The 19,398-nt window shown below is 35.9% G+C and overlaps 1 protein-coding gene across 1 annotated transcript; it reads right to left on the reverse strand.

The window, feature by feature from the left end:
* Window positions 1-7,309: 7,309 nt before the first annotated feature.
* On the reverse strand, window positions 7,310-9,800 carry LOC140875597 (uncharacterized). The gene is made up of 2 exons (XM_073279322.1): window positions 9,344-9,800; window positions 7,310-8,264 (listed from the first exon to the last, which is right to left on the reverse strand). The coding sequence occupies exons 1-2, from the start codon at window positions 9,658-9,660 to the stop codon at window positions 7,421-7,423; spliced, it is 1,161 nt and encodes a 386-aa protein (XP_073135423.1). The 5' UTR covers window positions 9,661-9,800; the 3' UTR covers window positions 7,310-7,420.
* Between the last annotated feature and the right edge of the window lie 9,598 nt (window positions 9,801-19,398).

The following is a 19,398-nucleotide window of genomic DNA, read 5'->3' on the forward strand; positions in this document are numbered from 1 at the left end:
AGCGAAAGACTTAAAGCAGTTAATAATAAGTGCGGTAAATAAATGCGTAATGTAAATAATGAAAGAGTGGGTGCCCGGTTAGCCAACTTGTGGCTAAGGGCTTTTATGACTCTATGTAAAACAATCTTTTGTTTAATATAATTTACACTTTTATAATGGCATTGACTTTATCTTTCTTCATATTGTTATATTATGATATACTATGGTTGTTTTGATAAAGACCTTGAATATACTATAGTGTATGTAAGATGTGGTAGCACATGGGGATGGCTATCATGAAACACATCTTATAGTCACTGTATATTCTAAACTGTTCCTAGTCAATTGAGCCGTCCGCAAATAAGGATAAGGATCGCTCGAGATTGAGACTAGCATTTGCGATGCCGAGTACCACGTTTCATTGGTATGGAACATAGAGATGTTCAAAGCATGCAAATGGATATTCATATGATGAATGATCGAACTACCCTACTCGGACTTTCCAAGTGGTTATCACTTATCGAGTGGATAAAGTCCGCGGTTTTGGTTGTACACCATTAGTCCTTATTACTTGAAACATCATTGAGACTCTATATGCTAGTACTGTACTTTGACTCGTTTACCGACTCTATTGGGGTCATCAGGTGTCGGGATTGGGTACAGTTATGACACATATAGGATTCGATGCTTTGTTGTCAAGGATTCACCACATACTTGCTTGTGTGGATATCCTATGCGATCTGAGGAGATATTAGTGTGACGAATCTTTGGCCAGAGTACATGATGTGTTTTAGGTTAATGGGTTTTCCTAGTAACAAATGCGATGTCATTAATAGATCTCCAAGATGTTATGCATAGTTATCGAATCTCGAACGACTCTCGATACACCAATGGTTGTTGATTCGATCGGGATATTTGGTTGAAGGGACCGTACTGTACGCTAACCAAAATCTACTGGTTCTTGCAGGCACTATCAGTAATACCTAGGAAATCATGGGGCGATGTTGCTAGGCGCTCTTACCATGATTCGATGGGTAAGTCGGAAATTGTTGTTCCGAGTCACAAGGAGTTGTGAGCCCACGGCTAGATGTATTCCTGAACCATTGAGGGTTACACAAGTAATGGATTACTAAAACCCCGTAGAGATAATTAAATTTAAAGAGTTAAATTTAATGAACGAGAAGTTGGACTTCTTAATTAAAAGGGAGTGGGATTTCCTAAAATGACATAGGGATGAGCATTTTTGGAAATCACTGAATTCGGATTCAGAAAAATTATCTTGACTCTAAAAGATGCAGAAATGGTTTCTGTGCACATTGGTGAAATCAGTTTATCAATCGGAGTCACGATGAATTTTATATTAATTTCTATAACAACAGGCTTGGCTTGTTGGGCTTAAGTTATGGATTGTGGGCTTTAAGGAGTTAGAGTCCTGATACAATTATAACTAGAAATTATCTATAAATATATGTACTGTGTTCGAAAATTACACAAGCTTTCAGTCTAGCAATTTTCGAAAATCAGTCTATATTATTCAAGAGGTTTTTCGAAAATTCCTCTGTCCCTTTTGGAGAAAATTCGACTTGTGATTTTTGTGAAAAATTACAAATCGGATTAACAGATCATATCTGTTTATTCTCTACGCAAACTTCTGATTGATTTCTAGTGCAGTCAATCAGAGGGTTTCTGTTTTTCATTCGTGGACCTAATTCCGGAGTTAGATCGTGACTGTCATCGGTTCCCGGGATTTACAAGAAGAGCAGATTAAATTCTGTTGGAGTCCACGATCAAGCCTTTTCTTGACGAGGTAAAAATGTAATTGTGATTTTATTTTTACTTGAACAAATTTAATCGTAAAAGTTTTGATACCCATATATGGAATCGTTCCATATAATAAAATAAAATTTTAAACTTCCGCTGCACCGGGTATCAATTCTTAATTGATCTGAACACAGTTTTCCAACAGTAGTAAACGGGATAAGAGATGTTTATGGAAGTTCGACGATAAATCGTCTACGTCTCCCCTTCTTGGTTAAGATCGATTAACCAAGGATCCACTAGCACTTCAACGTCTTGGCCTTGATGGCTCCAAGGATAGCCTTACAACTTGACACGATCACCGCACCGATACAACTCAACACTTGGCCTTAAGGGCCCCAAGGATAGCCACAATAATCACACAACACTTGGCTTCACACTCAAGTGTTTACACCAACGATTTTCACAACCCCGGATACAACTCGATATATGAATATATTTTGAAAGCTCAAAGGGGCTACAAATTGCTCAAAAAATAGCTCAAATAATGCTTAAGAGGATGAGAGACTTGAAGATGTTGGGATGAATGAAATGGTCTCGGAATGCCTCCTTTTATAGCTGAAATTTCGAGCACGATTGTTGCGTCCGTTCGGGCCATCGTTGCGTCCGTTCGGCGCACATTAAATACATCAGGCGCTGATGACGAACATTGCGTCCGTTCGTAGGTTCATTGCGTTCGTTCGGCATATTGCGGCGTTGGTCGGGCGACTTTCTTCCTTAAAAATTGGATCGTGTTTTTGACAAGGAACGTTGCGTTCGTTCATATGTTCGTTGCGTCCGTTCGTCAAAATGCAGACTGTGCGACAAAATTAAAAAATTAATATCTCACAATCCGTCCTTCGGATCGACTTGAAATTTGGACAGTAGCGTTAGAACATCTTGAATTTCATTGTGAACGGTCGAGATCGGAATTGGATGTATGAAACGATCCCAGTAATTTTCTGAAATTATTTCATCATGTTTTTTGCTCTTTGATATGCGCGGTACCTTTGCAAAATTCATATCTCATCATCCAACCGTTGGATTAAGCTGAAATTTGAACCGTAGCTTTTGAGCATCCTAAAATTGAATATGACTGGTAGAGATTGGAATTGGATGACTCGAAAGTGCTCAGTATGTTTCGCAATGTCCTTCACAATAATAATGTGTGTAATAATCTAATCTGCAAAGTCTCACTTTAAACGATTAGAAATAATAACCTAGTTTTGTAATTATCAAAACAAGATAAGTTATCGCATTAAAAATATTAATCTCGTTTATGATATTTGTATGCGTTTAAGGCGTAACAGATACTATGGCTACTTTCGTCACCAAGTCCTGCCATCTATACGATGATCAAAAGGTTGAACTCAATTTCAACAATCTAGATCCCAAGATTACCATGCATGCTCTGATACCATAAATTTAGTGACTTGCGCCGTGATCACCTACTAATTCAGAAGCTTAAGCATGCATTTAACTTAAATAATAGATCATCAGAATTAACAGCGGAAAAGCATAAATAAACCTCTACATAATGATACAACCAAATCGAATAAATACCAGTTAAAATCTTGGACTATCACCGTCCTGGGTAAACCGCACACGCTGCCCCGTCGGTCCAGTGGGTGTCACACGGTACCCGATCGTATAATAACAACAACCCTAGGGCTGAGCGACCCTAGAACAACTGACTATCTCAAAAGAATAACAGGCTCAACATGGTATGCAAATGCCACATACAAATCATGAACAGTAAATCATGCATATCATGACAGATAATAATGCAACACATAATTATGCAACACATAAACATGTATATTCAGCTGGCTATCTCAGTCTGTACTTACGTATCTCATAAACTAGGCAAGCTAGACCAGCACTATGTCAAAGCATATAATCCGCACTACAATGCAAATTATTCATGCATTATAATCTTATTCTAAAAGTCTTAACTACGCTATAGCATACTCCCTATTTACTATAAGGAGCCAGAGCTATACCTGCGTCCGTCGTCAGCCCACTGATGACGACTGCCCCAGAACTTGGGCACCACTCCGCCGCAACGCGGGAGCACCTGGCCAACCTCCGGACCAAGCCTAGGAAGGCTAGAATCACCCCTAACACCTAAAATGCTCTAAAACCGAGAGAGAAGATGTGAGATTGGTGTGAAATTGTGGCCCTCGGAACCCCTATTTATAGGCCACGATCGGAAGCTCCGATCATAGGATCGGAAGCTCCGATCTCCATCTGTAGCTACGTGTTAAATCCTCAAAGACACTTGGCACTGGGCAGGGATCGGAAGCTCCGAACTGGAGCTCCGATCGCACCGCTTCTTCCGAACTGTTTTCGGGTGCTTCCGAACTGGTTTTGGACCCCCGGGACGTACCCTACCATTTTCAGACGTTTTGGATCTGATTTTCCACTTATTTTTACCAAATAAGGACTCCTTAAACATGTTTTGACACTTTTAAAATTATATGTCATTTTCTAACATGTTTAAAATCACTTAATCTTGTAAAATGAAACCGGGCTACTACAATACAAATGCTATGAGTGCGAATGCAAATGAATGGGTACCAAAAACCTATCACAGTATGACTCTACTCAGTCAAGTTACATCATGGAATGTAGCACACTGGGCCATCATATCAGGAGGTGGCTCACACACCAGAATAAATTGTGGATATCGGTGACTTGATCCCGCAATACTCAAGAACTCGAGGCTGAGTGCCCCCACTATGGGTATATCAAGGTACAAGTTCAACACGATAATTATGCAGCATAATAGGACATAATATATGCACATAAAACATGTAATATAAACATGAAAACATCTAACATGCATACTCAACCAGTATATCTCGGATATTATGTCTGTACCTCTATTCAATCAACCTAGCAAATAGGGTTCTCAAGTCCAAGCCTATAAGCAAGTAAGTACCATATCACTCTTTACATACCAAAAGCCTTAAGTAGACTAATATCTACTCCCGAAAGTAATTAGAGTCTAGACTATACATGCGTCCGTCGTAAGTTTTTTGATGTCGGATGTCCCACCTTTTAGTCACAGCTCTCTCGCTACTCCGAAAGTGCTCCGCCAGTGCTTGGACCTCGATCAGATGGCTAGAACGACCAAGAATGCACAATATAGGAGAGGGAAAAGGTTGGAATGAGCAATGAAATGTGATCTCGGATGGCCTATTTCTAGGCAATGATCGGAACTTTTGATCTCTGGTTCGGTGTTTCCGATATGCGTTCGGAGATTCCGAACGTGCCTTCGATGCTTTCGAACTCTATCCACCGAATGTGTGTCCTGTGATTGGACAAATTATTGTGCTTCAAGAGTTCGGACCTTCTGAACTTGACTTCGAAGCTTCCGAACTCAAATCAACAATCAGAAAACCATATTTTCTTATCCAAGGGCGATCAGATCTTCCGATCTGCAGTTCGGAATGTCCAAATTTCTCGGTACGTCCGATCTTGAACATTGTCATCCGAACCACTTTGGTGCTTTGGACTATTTCTGATCGTCTTGAATCCGGATTTTAACTCTTTAAAACCAAATGAGGATCTCTTAATAATGTTTTGATCAATTAAACATGTTTAGAGAGCTGATTAACTTAATTAAAAATCGGGCTACTACATATTCTGCCATAGTTGTATATTTTTCTTCGGATTTTAGTTTCCACTGTATTTTATCTGATTAGGTTTACTGCTTAAGTTAATTACATGCTTAAGTTTCTCACGAAAAAATGATCCAGGTCGGGTTGCTATACATACAAAATATGTAATAAACCAACAATTCGAGCATGCATGTTTTAAGGGAAAAAAATCCGATTTTATAATTTCTTATACAAATACTGATGCAAAAATTAAAAATATCCGAGCTTCTCATGAAATAGACAGCTTAGCTATCTCAATCCATTTGTTTCCTAGTAGAAATGTGCACAATCAAATTGAAACATAATAGCATAAGTAATAAGTTCAAGAATGAAAATTTATTAATTTATATTGATTTATTTATTAGAAATTTTTAAAATAAATTAGCATGTGTAAATATCTATATATATCAATAATAAAAGAGAAATATAACATTTATTTAAAAATAAGGTCGCACTTGAAGAACAAAAGGAATACTATAAAAAAAACAAAAGGAATTAATATAGAATTTATTTTGAAACAAGATTTTACTAAATAAAAAATGATATAAGAATTGTCAGTTTCAGTTTGGATCAGTGTTCTAAAAAGCTCGCTTAAGCGACACTTAATCTAGATTAAGCTTTAATATGCTTAAATTCGATTAAGCGAACGCTTTTTAGAACAAAATATTTCATTTGTTTTTAAAATGAAAACAATTTTATAAATATGTATATTTATAGTTTAAAACTTGAATAATCTATTAAATCTTATATTTATGGTTAATCTAATATTTTATTTAATATTTGTCTTAAAATAATTAAAATTATAGTAGAAATTAAAAACGTTTTTTCACGCTTAAGTTCGTTCTAACTCGCTTAAGGTTGAAAAGCTTAAAGCTTGACCTCCACGCTTCGACACAAAATAAACTTATGAATTGATTCGATCCGTTTACACTCTTAATTTGAACCAAGACACGACTTGGAATCGGGAGTGGTTCAATGACCGAGTGGTTGACTTGTTCGACAGATTGCAATCTTGATCCTTATGTCCCTTCATGATGAACGAACCCATGAACCGGCACGGTGGTTCATTGGTTTTTTATTTTTTTATTTTTTTCCAAATAAAAATTTTAAATCGTTTTTTTTGGGGAAATGAAATTTGTTTTTAAATTGAAGTAAACCGCGTGTTGATGTAGAATAGAATTCATCCCTAGATGTATCGGCTTAATTGTTTTCACGTCAGCTTTGATGATTGTCTTTCTAATTTGTAGTTGTACTTATACATATTAATAAAAACTAATATAATATATCCATTTTTCACGCTTAAGTTCGTTCTAACTCGCTTAAAGTTGAAAAGCTTAAAGTTTGACCTCCACGCTTCGACGCGCTTCACGTTTTTAAAATCTTGGTTTGGACATAAAAGTTGCATCATCAGAAAGTGAAAAAGCAAACACAAAGAAAATAGACATATATGAGGGATCCGGATCCTCTGCTGTGGAGAGAGAAACAACATAGAATAATTAATGTACATTAAAATAGTCTTTTTTAATTCATATCACATGATTAAATAATAATTTATTTAATTAATTACACAAATGGAATATTGCAAATCATGTCTATTTCAATGGACAATAGCAATGTTGTTTCTCTTTCCACAGCAGATGATCCTTCTCCCCATTCTCACATATATACGTATATAGTCTTAGGTAGTATTTTGAAGAATTTTTAGAAAGCACTTATCATCTTTTCCTTCCCAAAATGTTGAAATTTTGTGAAAAAAAGCTGAGAAGTGTTTCCTAGAAGCTCTCCCAAACGTTGTCTTAATCCGATCAAAGTGCTTAATTTTGCACTTCGGATTCGAATTTTTTTAAAAAAAGTAAGAAAACGGGATATAAAACATAAACAACGAAATCTATTTGGCCATATGTGATATGATAATCACAAAACGAAAGACAAATCAAAAGTCACACTTACAAGACAAGTAGGACAAAGCATATATGTATCTATTCCCATAAAGCCTTGATCTGATGAAAGTGCTTGAAATCATATTCCATGGCCAAACTCCCATCCATCCTCTTCAATCTAAACCTCTCAACCAAAACATAGCATCCAAACTCCTTCCATCCCCCGACGTCGTTAAATTCCTCAGTTTTCTTGATCTTCGCCTCCTTTTCTTCCCCACCTATCCATCCGCCCCTCTCTTGTTCCCATTTCATTCTTTGCAAGATCTCAACTCTCAGCCCGAAACTCATTTCTCCTCCTGAATTACCTGAACTTGTAAACCAGACAATCCCATCAATTGCATTTCTCTCATTCATCACACCTTTCTTTCCATTAACAAAAACCTCTTCTTTCGCAAGAGAAACGGCCATAACCACTGAGGTTCCACCATTATTTTGACATGTGAAAATCCTCTCCCACCTCTGCTCCAGTGTCATTTCATAGTACATGGATCTTTCCACCTGATCCCTTAGACTCCCTTCCTTGACAAATATGAAGGGGCAATACCATTTCCCAACAACATGTTCAGATCTAGATAGACTAAGTTGTGGGAGGCGAGCACGGAGCGTGCCATCAAGGCCTCGTGCTTGGCCTAATTCGAAGTATTTAGGAGTCTTTGTTCTCATTGTCCATCCCTCCCGTCGGAAAAACGTAGGTGGAAATCCATCTGATGCCAGGGGTTTCGCCGTGAAGCATGCGCTTGCGCGGCAAAGTGCTTCATACGGAACTATATCAATTTGTTGATAAATGTTTCGTGGATCCGATGGTCTTGGCCTTACATCGCTGATGCAGCGACAAAAACAGCATGTGACCTTGTCTTCCTCTGCCGAACAAGTGAATGCTTCCCTGAAATTCAAGTAAACAAGTTACATGACGAAATAACTAAGAATCAAATTATTATAAAAAAAAAAAACAATCTTAACTTAGTACAGGAAATTGAAATATTGGTTTTTTAAAGTAAATGATGTCGAAATTGTCAAAGATTTCTAATATCTAATCATAAGATGGCTAACATAGCAAATAAATTTACAGACATAACAATTAATATAATCATATTGTAATTCAATTTATAACATAAAACATAGGCTTACTAATGATAGTTACAGAAATAAAAATTTAGAGGAAGAATCCTTAAATTATTTTTATAAGAATAATCTCATCAATAGGCGAGATATACAATATTGTAAAAAAAGCCTGAAGTATAGATGAGCAGAGGCAGGGGAATTGAGATAAATTTGTCTAGAGTCTATTTTGCATTTTATTATGTTATTTCTATCTATATATATATATTTTTTACCTTCTATTTAAATAAAAAAAGAAATTCTGATTCTATGATATCACCCTTTTTTTCGGGTAAATGAGATCCTACTTGTACATGAACGACCTCAATCCAAATTTAAGGGTTGACATTTATCAATACATATGGGATCGATACTATATTTTTTTCAGTGAATCCCACATATATTAATAAATTTTCACCCTTAAATACATTATTGAAGAAGTGCCGATAAATATAGGATGAAATTAGCTCTTTTTCGCCACTTAATTGAAGAATTGGGTAGCAATGTTTTGGCAAGTGCAAGGGTAGTATCCTAATCCTAATTATTGCATCCAATGGTCTGAAATTATTGTTGCATATGGATTTTATTGACAAATATATATAGACATCACATGTAAAATAGTTATGGGTCATTTAATCTATATCGACCACACTTTCTTTATGTTGTCATATCGTTATCCTCATAAGCCAAAATTATAAGTTCCTGTAAATTATATAGAATAAATTTTCTAACAATGCTTGAAACCATATGTAACACAAGTTCATAACTAAGAAAGTGTGGTATAACCTTTTTTTTTTTTTTTTTTTTTTAAAGAAGAAAGAAAGTGTGGTATAACTAAGAAGACTAAAGAAAAACAAGACATACCCTTTATGCTTTCCATGTGGAACGATGGCATAATACCTATTACGATACAAAGGCTGGTTTAGAACCGGAATCAAGAAAACAGGATTCAAAGAAGTACGCCGGTGTTCACCCGAGCCCCTTGTATAACGAACAATCAATTCCTTGTTCTGAGGAAACGGCAATTCTTCTAGTGTCCGATTCTTGCACGATCCGAAACAAGAATAGGTTTCGGATTCTTCATCCTGTATTGCTAGATACCCCGAATTCGGACCCACTGGATTTTCTGAAACTAATTCTGGTGATCTTCGCAGCTGAGAAATTGGCCTCGTGACATACATTTTTTGTTGGATAAAAAAAATTCAATCTGTTGGAGTCCTTGATGTGGTTCTTTGCTCAAATTAGAATAGATGGATTTTTATACAAATGAAAGTAGTTGATTGACTCAAATTAAACAAATGTGGATTATAAATCAGTTTGATTTGAATATATAGGAGTTTTGGCAATTGATGACCGAGTCCAGATATAGCACGTAATGTCTTGGAAATGCAACAGCTTTGACAACCAATCAAAATATATTGCGTTTTCAAGGATTGAAATGCCAACGTAGAACGGTCAGTTTGAATGAATGAAATAATGAATGAGTTGACTTATTTTTAACTAAATTTAAATGATTCTTTATACTAAATTTACCTTATTCACTTTTTAATAGTAAGAGAAATATATTTCGTGTTTAAATTAGGGATCAAGCAAATATAGTTGATTTTTTAATCGATCAACGTGTTATTCGTTATATCATTATTTTTGTAAGCCAAAATAACTATCCAAATTCTATGCTTCTTCGTTTGCCAACTGCTTGGTGTGACAGATAACACATTGATTGATTACTCATCATTTTTTTTTTCAATGCTTGGCTCAAATTCCTTAACAGATTAGTGTTATATACCATTATCTTATTAAAATATATTGATTTATCATATTTATAGTATTCATCCATAATCATCCATGAACCAAGCGGTATTGTTATTATTTTTTGTTTGGCAACATAAAATATGTAGTTCAAAGTAATTTATGTATTGTCAATATCCGAAACTAAAACTATGTTCTAATCTTACAACACGATCTAGTGTTGCTTGTTAATGAACTTGAGAATTATACTATTGTGCGTACGTACAAGCAATGAATTTTTAAACGTTGATGGGATTGCAGATATTGCTACGAAAATGATAGAAACAAGAACAAGTACAAGCAATGAATTTTCAAACGTTAATAGGATTGCAGATATTGCTACGAAAATGATAGAAACAATTACACAAGTGGTTTATCCTTTAGATTATATGCTTGTTACTTTTTTAACATTGACTTTGCCGGTTGCTAACTCTAGTGTAAAGAGAACGTTTCTGCAACGAATATCATAAAAAATGAACTACGCAACCGAATGGAAGAATGAAGATGATTGGTTAATGCTTCTTATTGGTTCCGAGAAAAATGTTTTTAATGAATTAAATTGACAATGAAGCTATTATGCATTGATTTCAGATTAATTATGTCTTCTAGTCAAAAACGATTGTAATTTCAAATTTCAGCGTAAATTTTTTTTGAGATATATTTTGTTAGATTTGAACAGTATGAAATCACAGAAATATCAGAGATAACTTTTCGAGTTTGTGTTAACTTTAAGTGTTGTCAACACTTCAAGAAAACACTATGCAGCAGAATGATTAACCGTAAAAGTAAATAGCACACGGATATTTATGCACAAGTACTAAGTACTTGCGCGATGCCTCATGGCGAAATAATCACTAGAAAACCAAATCAGTTTACAAAAACCAACTAGTGATTGTTTATGAAAAACTACTTTTCTCAACAGAATGAGAAAATAAATGACTTCCTAAAAACTAGTAAGAACTAGAATAATAAACCAATAGAAAGTTCTAAACCGAAAAACAAAAATCAAAGAAACACTTTCTGAACAATACTTCACTCGTGTGTTTTTCAGTGTTTCCAACACTACTCGGCAACACAACGTAGCAGTAGTATTTCTTCAGAAATTCTTCAATGATTGATCTTCAATGCTCCAAAATTTCTTCAGTAATTATTTATGTATTTTGTTCTCTACGTTCACTCTATTTTCTCTCTTGATTGTTCTTTCTGATCGGTCCATGCACTCCTTTAAATAGATCTTCAAGATATTTACATAAATAAGATTTTGCACATCATGGAAACAATATATTATCAGAAATCAAATATTTCGAATCAAAAATAATATAGATTACCAACTTTAAAACTTGTCTAAGAAAGGCAAAACTCTAAAGATAGGAATTGAATACAATAAGGAAACAATTTAAAAGACATGTGCACAACATGTTCTTTCAAACTTCCTTTTTTTGCCTTTTTGGACAAAACACACATACAAGTGCAAATAACTCCCCCTATCTTATGCAACTAATGCTCCCCCTGAATTTAATCAACTCAGAACACATTGTGGTGCGGTCGTGTTGTCCACACAGACTTTCAACACTCACTACATCATAGTAGCAAATAGTTTAATAGCATATCAGAGAGTAGTAAGGAGCACAAACTAATCAACTCAGAATTATTTTACGAACTCAGAGCCAAATAACAATAAAAAATAAGGATAAGAGAAAATCCTAAAACCAATATGACCAGAGCATGACTCTAATCATCTTCATCATCTTCAGCTTGATCAGCACCAACACTTGATCCTACTCCCCCTTTTTGTCCAGAGGGCCCTGGTAGTCCAAGTTTATTCCTGTACTCAGCCATTAAGGCTTCATAGTACTCGAGATCAACTTTGTATTGAGCAATTTTCAGTTCAGCATGAGCCATTTGAGCACGAATTGCTGTAGAATTCAACATAATCACAGCGGTATTATGAATGGTCATGGGTGGAACAGACTCAGTGTTGGTAACACTGGGTACAACACTTGTCCACGGTAGATCAATCTTCTTATTTTCCTTCAACAAACCAGGTGCAATCTTGATAAGCTCATCTCCTCCAATCAACTCTTCATCATCATCCTTTTGAAGCCTTGAGATTCCAGCATACCATAGATCAACGAAAGAAACGGAAACTTGGTTGCTTTCCAACCACCTTCTTTAAAGGTCATAATATTTTCAAATACCAAATTTCCAAAGTCCAAAGTAGCTTGAGTTCCAATAGCAAACAGCGCAAGGGCCTGTGGTTTTGTAACCACTGTTGTATTGGTAGATGATGTCCAATTCTGATTGCAATTTTGTGAAACACGGAAAAGAAGGAAGTAAGCTTTGCAGCTGACAACCTGTCTGGATGCAAAGGAAATTTTTGAACCATTCCTCCAGTGATCACCTTAGTGATTTGATCAATATCCTCAGTAACTGCATCATCATCTACATCAGCAGTCTTGAAGTGCTCATTGATCAGAGCAGGAGTGAAATCATACACCTTTCCCCGGATGTACACTCTTCCAAACTTAAATGATTCTTCATCTCCAGTCCTTGTATTCAGATTGCAGTAAAACTCTAGCACAGCTTTTCTTGAAAATGGTCCGGCAGTGGTGACATTAGAGTATAAATTCCGGTGTTTCAAGAAAGTCACCAAGTTCTGCTTTTCGAAGGACACTTCATCAATATTTATTTCTTCCCAACAGTCTTTTCCCGACAGAGCTTCCCATTCATCAGCAGATTCCTTTGAATAAAACTGAAGATTGTATGCCTTAGCAGGATCAATCTCAAATTAAATTCAGCAGCAGTGTTGTCATCAGTGTTGGCAACACTGTCATTAGCAGCTTGTTCCTCAGAACTCTCAGAATCATCAAAAGCAGCATCCTCATAATCTTCTTCCTCAGAACTCGAAGAAGATGAACTATCAGACTTCTGGGGCTGTTTATCCTCATACTCTTGCATCATTTCAGCATCGGGTTCATCATCATCAGATGGAACTCATGAGGATTCAGTTGGTTTAGCCTTGGACTTCCGAATATTCGCCATGACTGTGGCCAGTGAAATTTTATCATCAGTAGACATTGTAGCCTCAGAAGAAGTAGTATCCTTTCTGGCAGGAGCACTGGATTGCTCTTTTTCAGCCGTACCCACATCAGAAGAATTTTCATCAGACGAATCATCACCACTAGATGAATCTCCTTTCTTTGATTTGGCCTTTTCAGCAACAGAGGTTTTTGTCCTAGCAACCACCTCAAAATTCTGATCCGCAGAATCATCTTCAGATGAGAAATCCGGATCATTTGAAATAGGACGAGACGACTCCCCCTTACCACAAAATCTCTTATTGGTAGTAAAGTCGGGGTTGTAACACGCTTGACGCCTAGACCTCCTTGCTATTGGCTGTGTTGGGAACATACGATTCAACACTGAGAAATCAGGAGGATTCTCAAGGTCGATTTCGTTCCCGGGTTCTCTTGGAGCAATTTCTGCCAACGGTGTAGGTTGAACGGCAGCAGGTACGATTTCGAGGGTAGGGTTTTCAGAATGAACCTTCGAAGACTTGTCATCCTCTTGATAACTTATCTCCGATCGTATATCGTGAAAATCAAAAGCTTTGCCTGCCATTATCCAAAATATAAGAAAGTAAGGGTTTCAGAGAATTTTTGCAGAGAGAATTAGAGAGATAGAAGACGATAGATCAATCTCTACAGTAATTGAAATATATAGGAAAAATGGTTTAAAAGGTAAAAAAATCAAAATCCCTATCTATCAAATCAGACTGGAAATCTCCCCCTAACGGTAACAATTCTCCAACGGGTAAAATATCTCTCTAATTAAGGAAATTAAATTTGATTAATTAAGGAAACCCAAACAACTCTTACTTAAGAATAAATCAATAATTCCCAAATTAAATAACTCCGCATTGAGTTTTAACGCCACTGAAACATATTAAATCACAACCAATTCAATTTTCAGCAAGTTGGGCAATTTTTTCAATTTTTGTTCGTCTTTGAACTTTTAGCCCTGAGCACGATATGATCACTGTAAATGAAAAATGCATGACCTAATTTATGTCTAAAACAGAATTTACTGAGATTAGATCAAAAATATAATGCATGCAAAGTGTGTGCAGTACGTGTTAAGCACCAGTATTGACAACACTTCCCAACAACATTGTAGTCTTCAAAATATTTTTGAATTTGTCACACTTTTAGAGCCATGTTTTTCTTCTTTTTTAACTTTGTTCGGAAGTGGTAGCCTGCACACTAAAATAACGGTCTTCATTGGACTCTTTTAGATAGCTTTTTCCAATTTTCTTCCGATTTTAGTTTGATTTTCAAGACATTGATCACTGAAATTTTATCAAAGCATGCTTTTTAATTTTCAAAACCACTTTTCACAAGGGACAAGATCATGTAGTACACGAACATCCCTCAACTACTTCGTGGTTTAAAGCATATTTTCATGGCAGATGTGATCTGAAAATAACTTTTACAGAAGAACTATAAAGTGTCAGTCAGTATTATCAAACAGTGCAAAACATAGAACATTATGAATATGCAGTATGCCTAAAGTCCTAAAAATGCACATGGATGTTTGGTGTTGTCCGTCAGTGTTGGCAACACTTAAGGACATCAACCGTAAGTGCTTATAAAGAACACATGTTGAGAGATTTCCTAAGACTGAAGAATCTCTCAGAGTTTAATGCTTTTGTATAAATATCAGCCAGTTGGTTATTGGTTCCAACAAACTCCATATGGATCATGTCCTTCTCAACAAAATCTCGAATGAAGTTATGTCTTATGTCAATGTTTTTAGTTCGAGAGTGTTGTACTAGGTTTTTTGATATATCTATAGCACTTGAGTTATCACAGTACAAAATTGGAGTTTCACTTTTAAGACCATAGTTTTGTAGCATTTGATTCATCCAAATTAATTGAGAACAACAACTTTCTTCTGCCACATATTCGGATTCAGCAGTGAAAAGTGACACACGGTTCTGCTTTCTACTATACCATGAAACCAAGTTGTTACCCAAATAAAAACATCCACTTCTGGTGCTTTTTCTCTCATCAACATCTCCTGCCCAATCAGCATTACTATAGCCTACCAAATTAGTATTGGTTTCTTTAGTGTACCATAAACCCAAGTCTAAAGTATCTGCAACATACTTCAAAATTCTTTTTACTACTTTCATATGTGTGACTTTAGGATCAGATTGATATCGGGCCCATAAACACACACTGAACATAATATCAGGTCGACTTGCACTTAAATACAACAGACTTCCAATTATACTTCTGTACAGAGTGTTGTCAATACTGTTAGCAACACTGTCTTTGCACAGTTTTTCATTAGTTCCCATTGGTTCTTTCATATGTCTAACATGATCAGTGCAAAAATTCTTTACCAAATTCTTAGCATATTTGCTTTGACACAGAAAGATTCCATCACTCATTTGTTTCACTTGTAATCCTAGAAAATAATTTAACTCACCTACCATGCTCATTTCAAAGGTAGCAGTCATGCTTTCAACAAATTCATAGCACAGAAAATTATGTCATCAACATAGATTTGACAGATAAGAATGTTACCTTGTACTTTTTGAACAAAAAATATTTTATCTACTTCACCTCTTTTGAATCCAATGCCAAGCAAATACTTCGTGAGCCTTTCATATCAAGTACGAGGTGCTTGTTTCAATCCATATAAGGCCTTCTTCAGCTTATAAACATGATCAAGATGATGTGGATCTTTGAATCCCTTAGGCTGTCTTACATAAACTTCTTCACTCAAAATTCCATTAAAAAATGTGCTTTTGACATCAATTTGAAAAAGTTTCATTTTCATGTGACATGAAATAGCCAAAAATAATCTAACAGATTCTATTCGGGCTACAGGTGTGAAGGTTTCATCAAAGTCCACCCCCTCAACTTGTGTAAACCCTTGAGCTACCAACCTAGCCTTGTTTCTTACTATATTTTCTGATTCATCGGTTTTGTTCTTAAATATTCACTTTGTTCCAATGATATTACTATGATCAGGTGGAGGAATTAAGATCCACGCATCATTCCTAACAAATTGTTCAAGTTCATCATGCATAGCATTGACCCAAAACCCATCTTTTAAAGCCTCACCAACATTTTTTGGTTCAATACTAGACACAAAGCAAGAATATCTTACCTGAGAGTATGCGAAAGTCATGCACACTAACCCACTCATCTTTCGATAATCAACTTTTTCTTTCTCGGGTTTGCATCCTCCCTTGTGCATCTCCTATGATTTGTGAAGTAGGATGGTTTTTCTGAATTCTGCTTGGTACATCATGTCCAACATCTTGTATTTCATCTTCAAAATCATCCTGATCTTCTGTACTCTGTTAATTCACATTCAGTGTTGAACTCAGTGTTGTGTTGGGTGATTTTTCAGGTGGGACAACACTAGTGACAACACTGGAATCAATCTGGGGAGCAACAGTATCCAGCAGATCATCAATACTGTCTTCAATTGTTTTTCCCTTCAGATCTGCATAATCATCAAATATCACGTTAATAGATTCAATGATAGTTCTCATTTTCAAGTTAAACACACGATAAGTTTGACTATTCAATGCATAGCCAAGAAATAAACACTTATCGCTTTTTGAATCAAACTTGGCCAAATGCATCCTGTCATTCAAAACATAACATATGCATCCAAAAACATGAAAATATTTAAGGTTAGGCCTCTTTCTCATGAGAATTTCATAGGAAGTCATAGTAGAACCTTTTCTTAAATGCACATTATTGTATATATGGCATGCAGTATTTAAAGCCTCAGCCCAAAATATTTTTGCAATATTTTTTGAGCTTAACATAACCCTTGCCATTTCTTATAGGGTTATGTTTTTTCCTTTCGGCAATGCCATTCTGCTGAGGTGTCTTAGGAGTTGAATATTCATGTGATATACCTTCCTTTTCACCGAATTGATCAAACAATGAGTTTTCAAATTCCTTACCATGGTCAGTTCGATTTCTGATAACCTTCACAGCATACAGATTAGTGATCTGCTTTATCAATTTTTTGAAAGCATCGAAAGTCTCAGACTTTTCTCTTAAAAAACTTACCCATGAGTACCTTGAAAAGTCATCAACACACACAAATGAATACCTCTTACCTGCACAGCTTTCAACTTTTAAAGGTCCCATTAAGTCCATGTGTAGGAGTTCAAGACATCGTGTTGTCCCACAGTGTTGTAACACTTGATGAGACACACGAGTTTGCTTACCTTTTTGAAAGTCTCCACACACATATGGAACTCCAGAAGTTAAATTTGGCATCTGACGTACAACATCATACTTGCTCAGTTTCTTTAGTTCTTTGAAGTTAGCATGTCCTAACTTTTGATGTCATAAATTCAAATTATCAACCTTGGTGAATTTGCAAGCAATTTTCTCTCCAAGTTGATAACAGTTTTCCGATGATCTAGACCCTGTCAAAACACACGAATTACTCTTATCAAAAACTTGACACAAATTCTTATCAAATTTAACATAAAGATCATCATCACAAAGTTGACTAATGCTAATAATATTAGCATTTAATCCTTCAACATGTAGAACATTGTAAAGCTTAGACAGTTCTTCTACATTCAAAGTTCATTTTCCAACAATCTTTTCATTTGCTCCTCCTCCATAAGTCACTTTTCCTTTATCCTGTTCAACATAGTCAGAAAGATACTTCTTCAATCAAGTCACGTGGCGTGAACTGTCACTGTCGAAGTACCAATGACCTGCAACATTAGTTTTCAAGAAAGTATAAACAACATTACAACTGGATTTAGCTTTGGTACCCAAACTTTTTTCTCAGAGTTTTTCTTCCAGGCAGTGTTTTGGTGCAGTGTTGGCAACACTTGTCTGGTATTCCAGTACATATAGTCATACCTGATTTTAAAATAGTAAGGCTTGATGTGACCATGCTTGTGACAGTAATGACAAATAAACCTACACTTCCTTTGCTTTTTTCTCTGAACAGGAGCTTGTGCCTTCAATCGAATTGGTTTTTCCTTTGTAATTACAATTAAAACACTAGCAGAGTGACTGTTATCTTTGACAAAAACAGTTTGTGACGACTCCCCTACTTCAAACTTGCTATGATGAAAGCCTAGACCATCTCTATCATCTTTTCCCATCATCAATATTGATTTCAGCTTGGTCTTTCTCGAATTAAACTTTGCGAGAGTTGCATTGACTCTTCCAAGCTCTTCTTTGACCTTGTATAGTTCTAAATCCTTCTTGCTCAGAACAACTTCAAGTCTAGCTATTGAAGCCTTCAGTTCACTGTTCTCTTTTGATAGAATTGAATTTGATTTGTTCCTTAAAATCCAATCAATATACAATTCTTCATACATCTTCTGGGCATTCTCTAAAGACAGCTCTTCCTCATCAGCATCCTGATTGTTAGAGTCTTTAGGTACTGAAGCATTCAGACAAAATATCTTCTTGTCAGTGTCGTGGCCAAGTGTTTTGACACTTGTGACAACACTGTGTTTCTGTTGTACCAGAATTGACAGTGCATTGTGAGTCTCTTCTTCTCCTTGTTCTGTACCCTCTTCATCTTCATCATCACTTAGGGAAGCACACATTCCTTTGCGAAGTCTGGTTGGGCACTCATTTGCATAGTGACCAAAGCCTGTGCACTCATGACACTTCACAGATTCAAACTTCTTCGAGATATTCAGTGTTTTTCCTTCTTTCTGAAAATGATTTTGACTCTTTGAAGGGATGGTATTCTGTTCTGATCCGCAAATCCTCAATGGTTTTCCAACATCAGAAGCATTCAATACTTTGGGCTTCTGACCAGGTTTCTTTGAATCTCTCATTCTCTTTAAGTAGGTACCAAATTATTTGGTAAGAAAGGCAATGAAATCATCTCCTAGATCAGACTCGTTTACTCCCTATGTCAAATCAACAAAATCATTGTATGAGTCATTAGAAACTTGAAGTGCAATAGACTTACCTTTGTCCTTTTTTTCCAAAATTCATCTCCAACTCATAAGTTCGAAGAGAACTCATCAATTCATCCAAGCCCAGAATTGATGTGTCTTTCGATTCATCAATAGCACAAATATTCATTTGAAATCTTTCAGGCAGTGA

This window comes from Henckelia pumila, chromosome 1 (genome assembly GCF_033568475.1).
Source record: "Henckelia pumila isolate YLH828 chromosome 1, ASM3356847v2, whole genome shotgun sequence".
Taxonomy (NCBI): domain Eukaryota; kingdom Viridiplantae; phylum Streptophyta; class Magnoliopsida; order Lamiales; family Gesneriaceae; genus Henckelia; species Henckelia pumila.

Coding starts and splice junctions, on each gene's coding strand:
- LOC140875597 (XM_073279322.1), bottom strand. CDS start 9,660: ATGTATGTCACGAGGCCAATTTCTCAGCTGCGAAGATCACCAGAATTA. Junction 8,265..9,343: donor CCACATGGAAAGCATAAAGG/GTATGTCTTGTT, acceptor CTTGAATTTCAG/GGAAGCATTCACTTGTTCGG.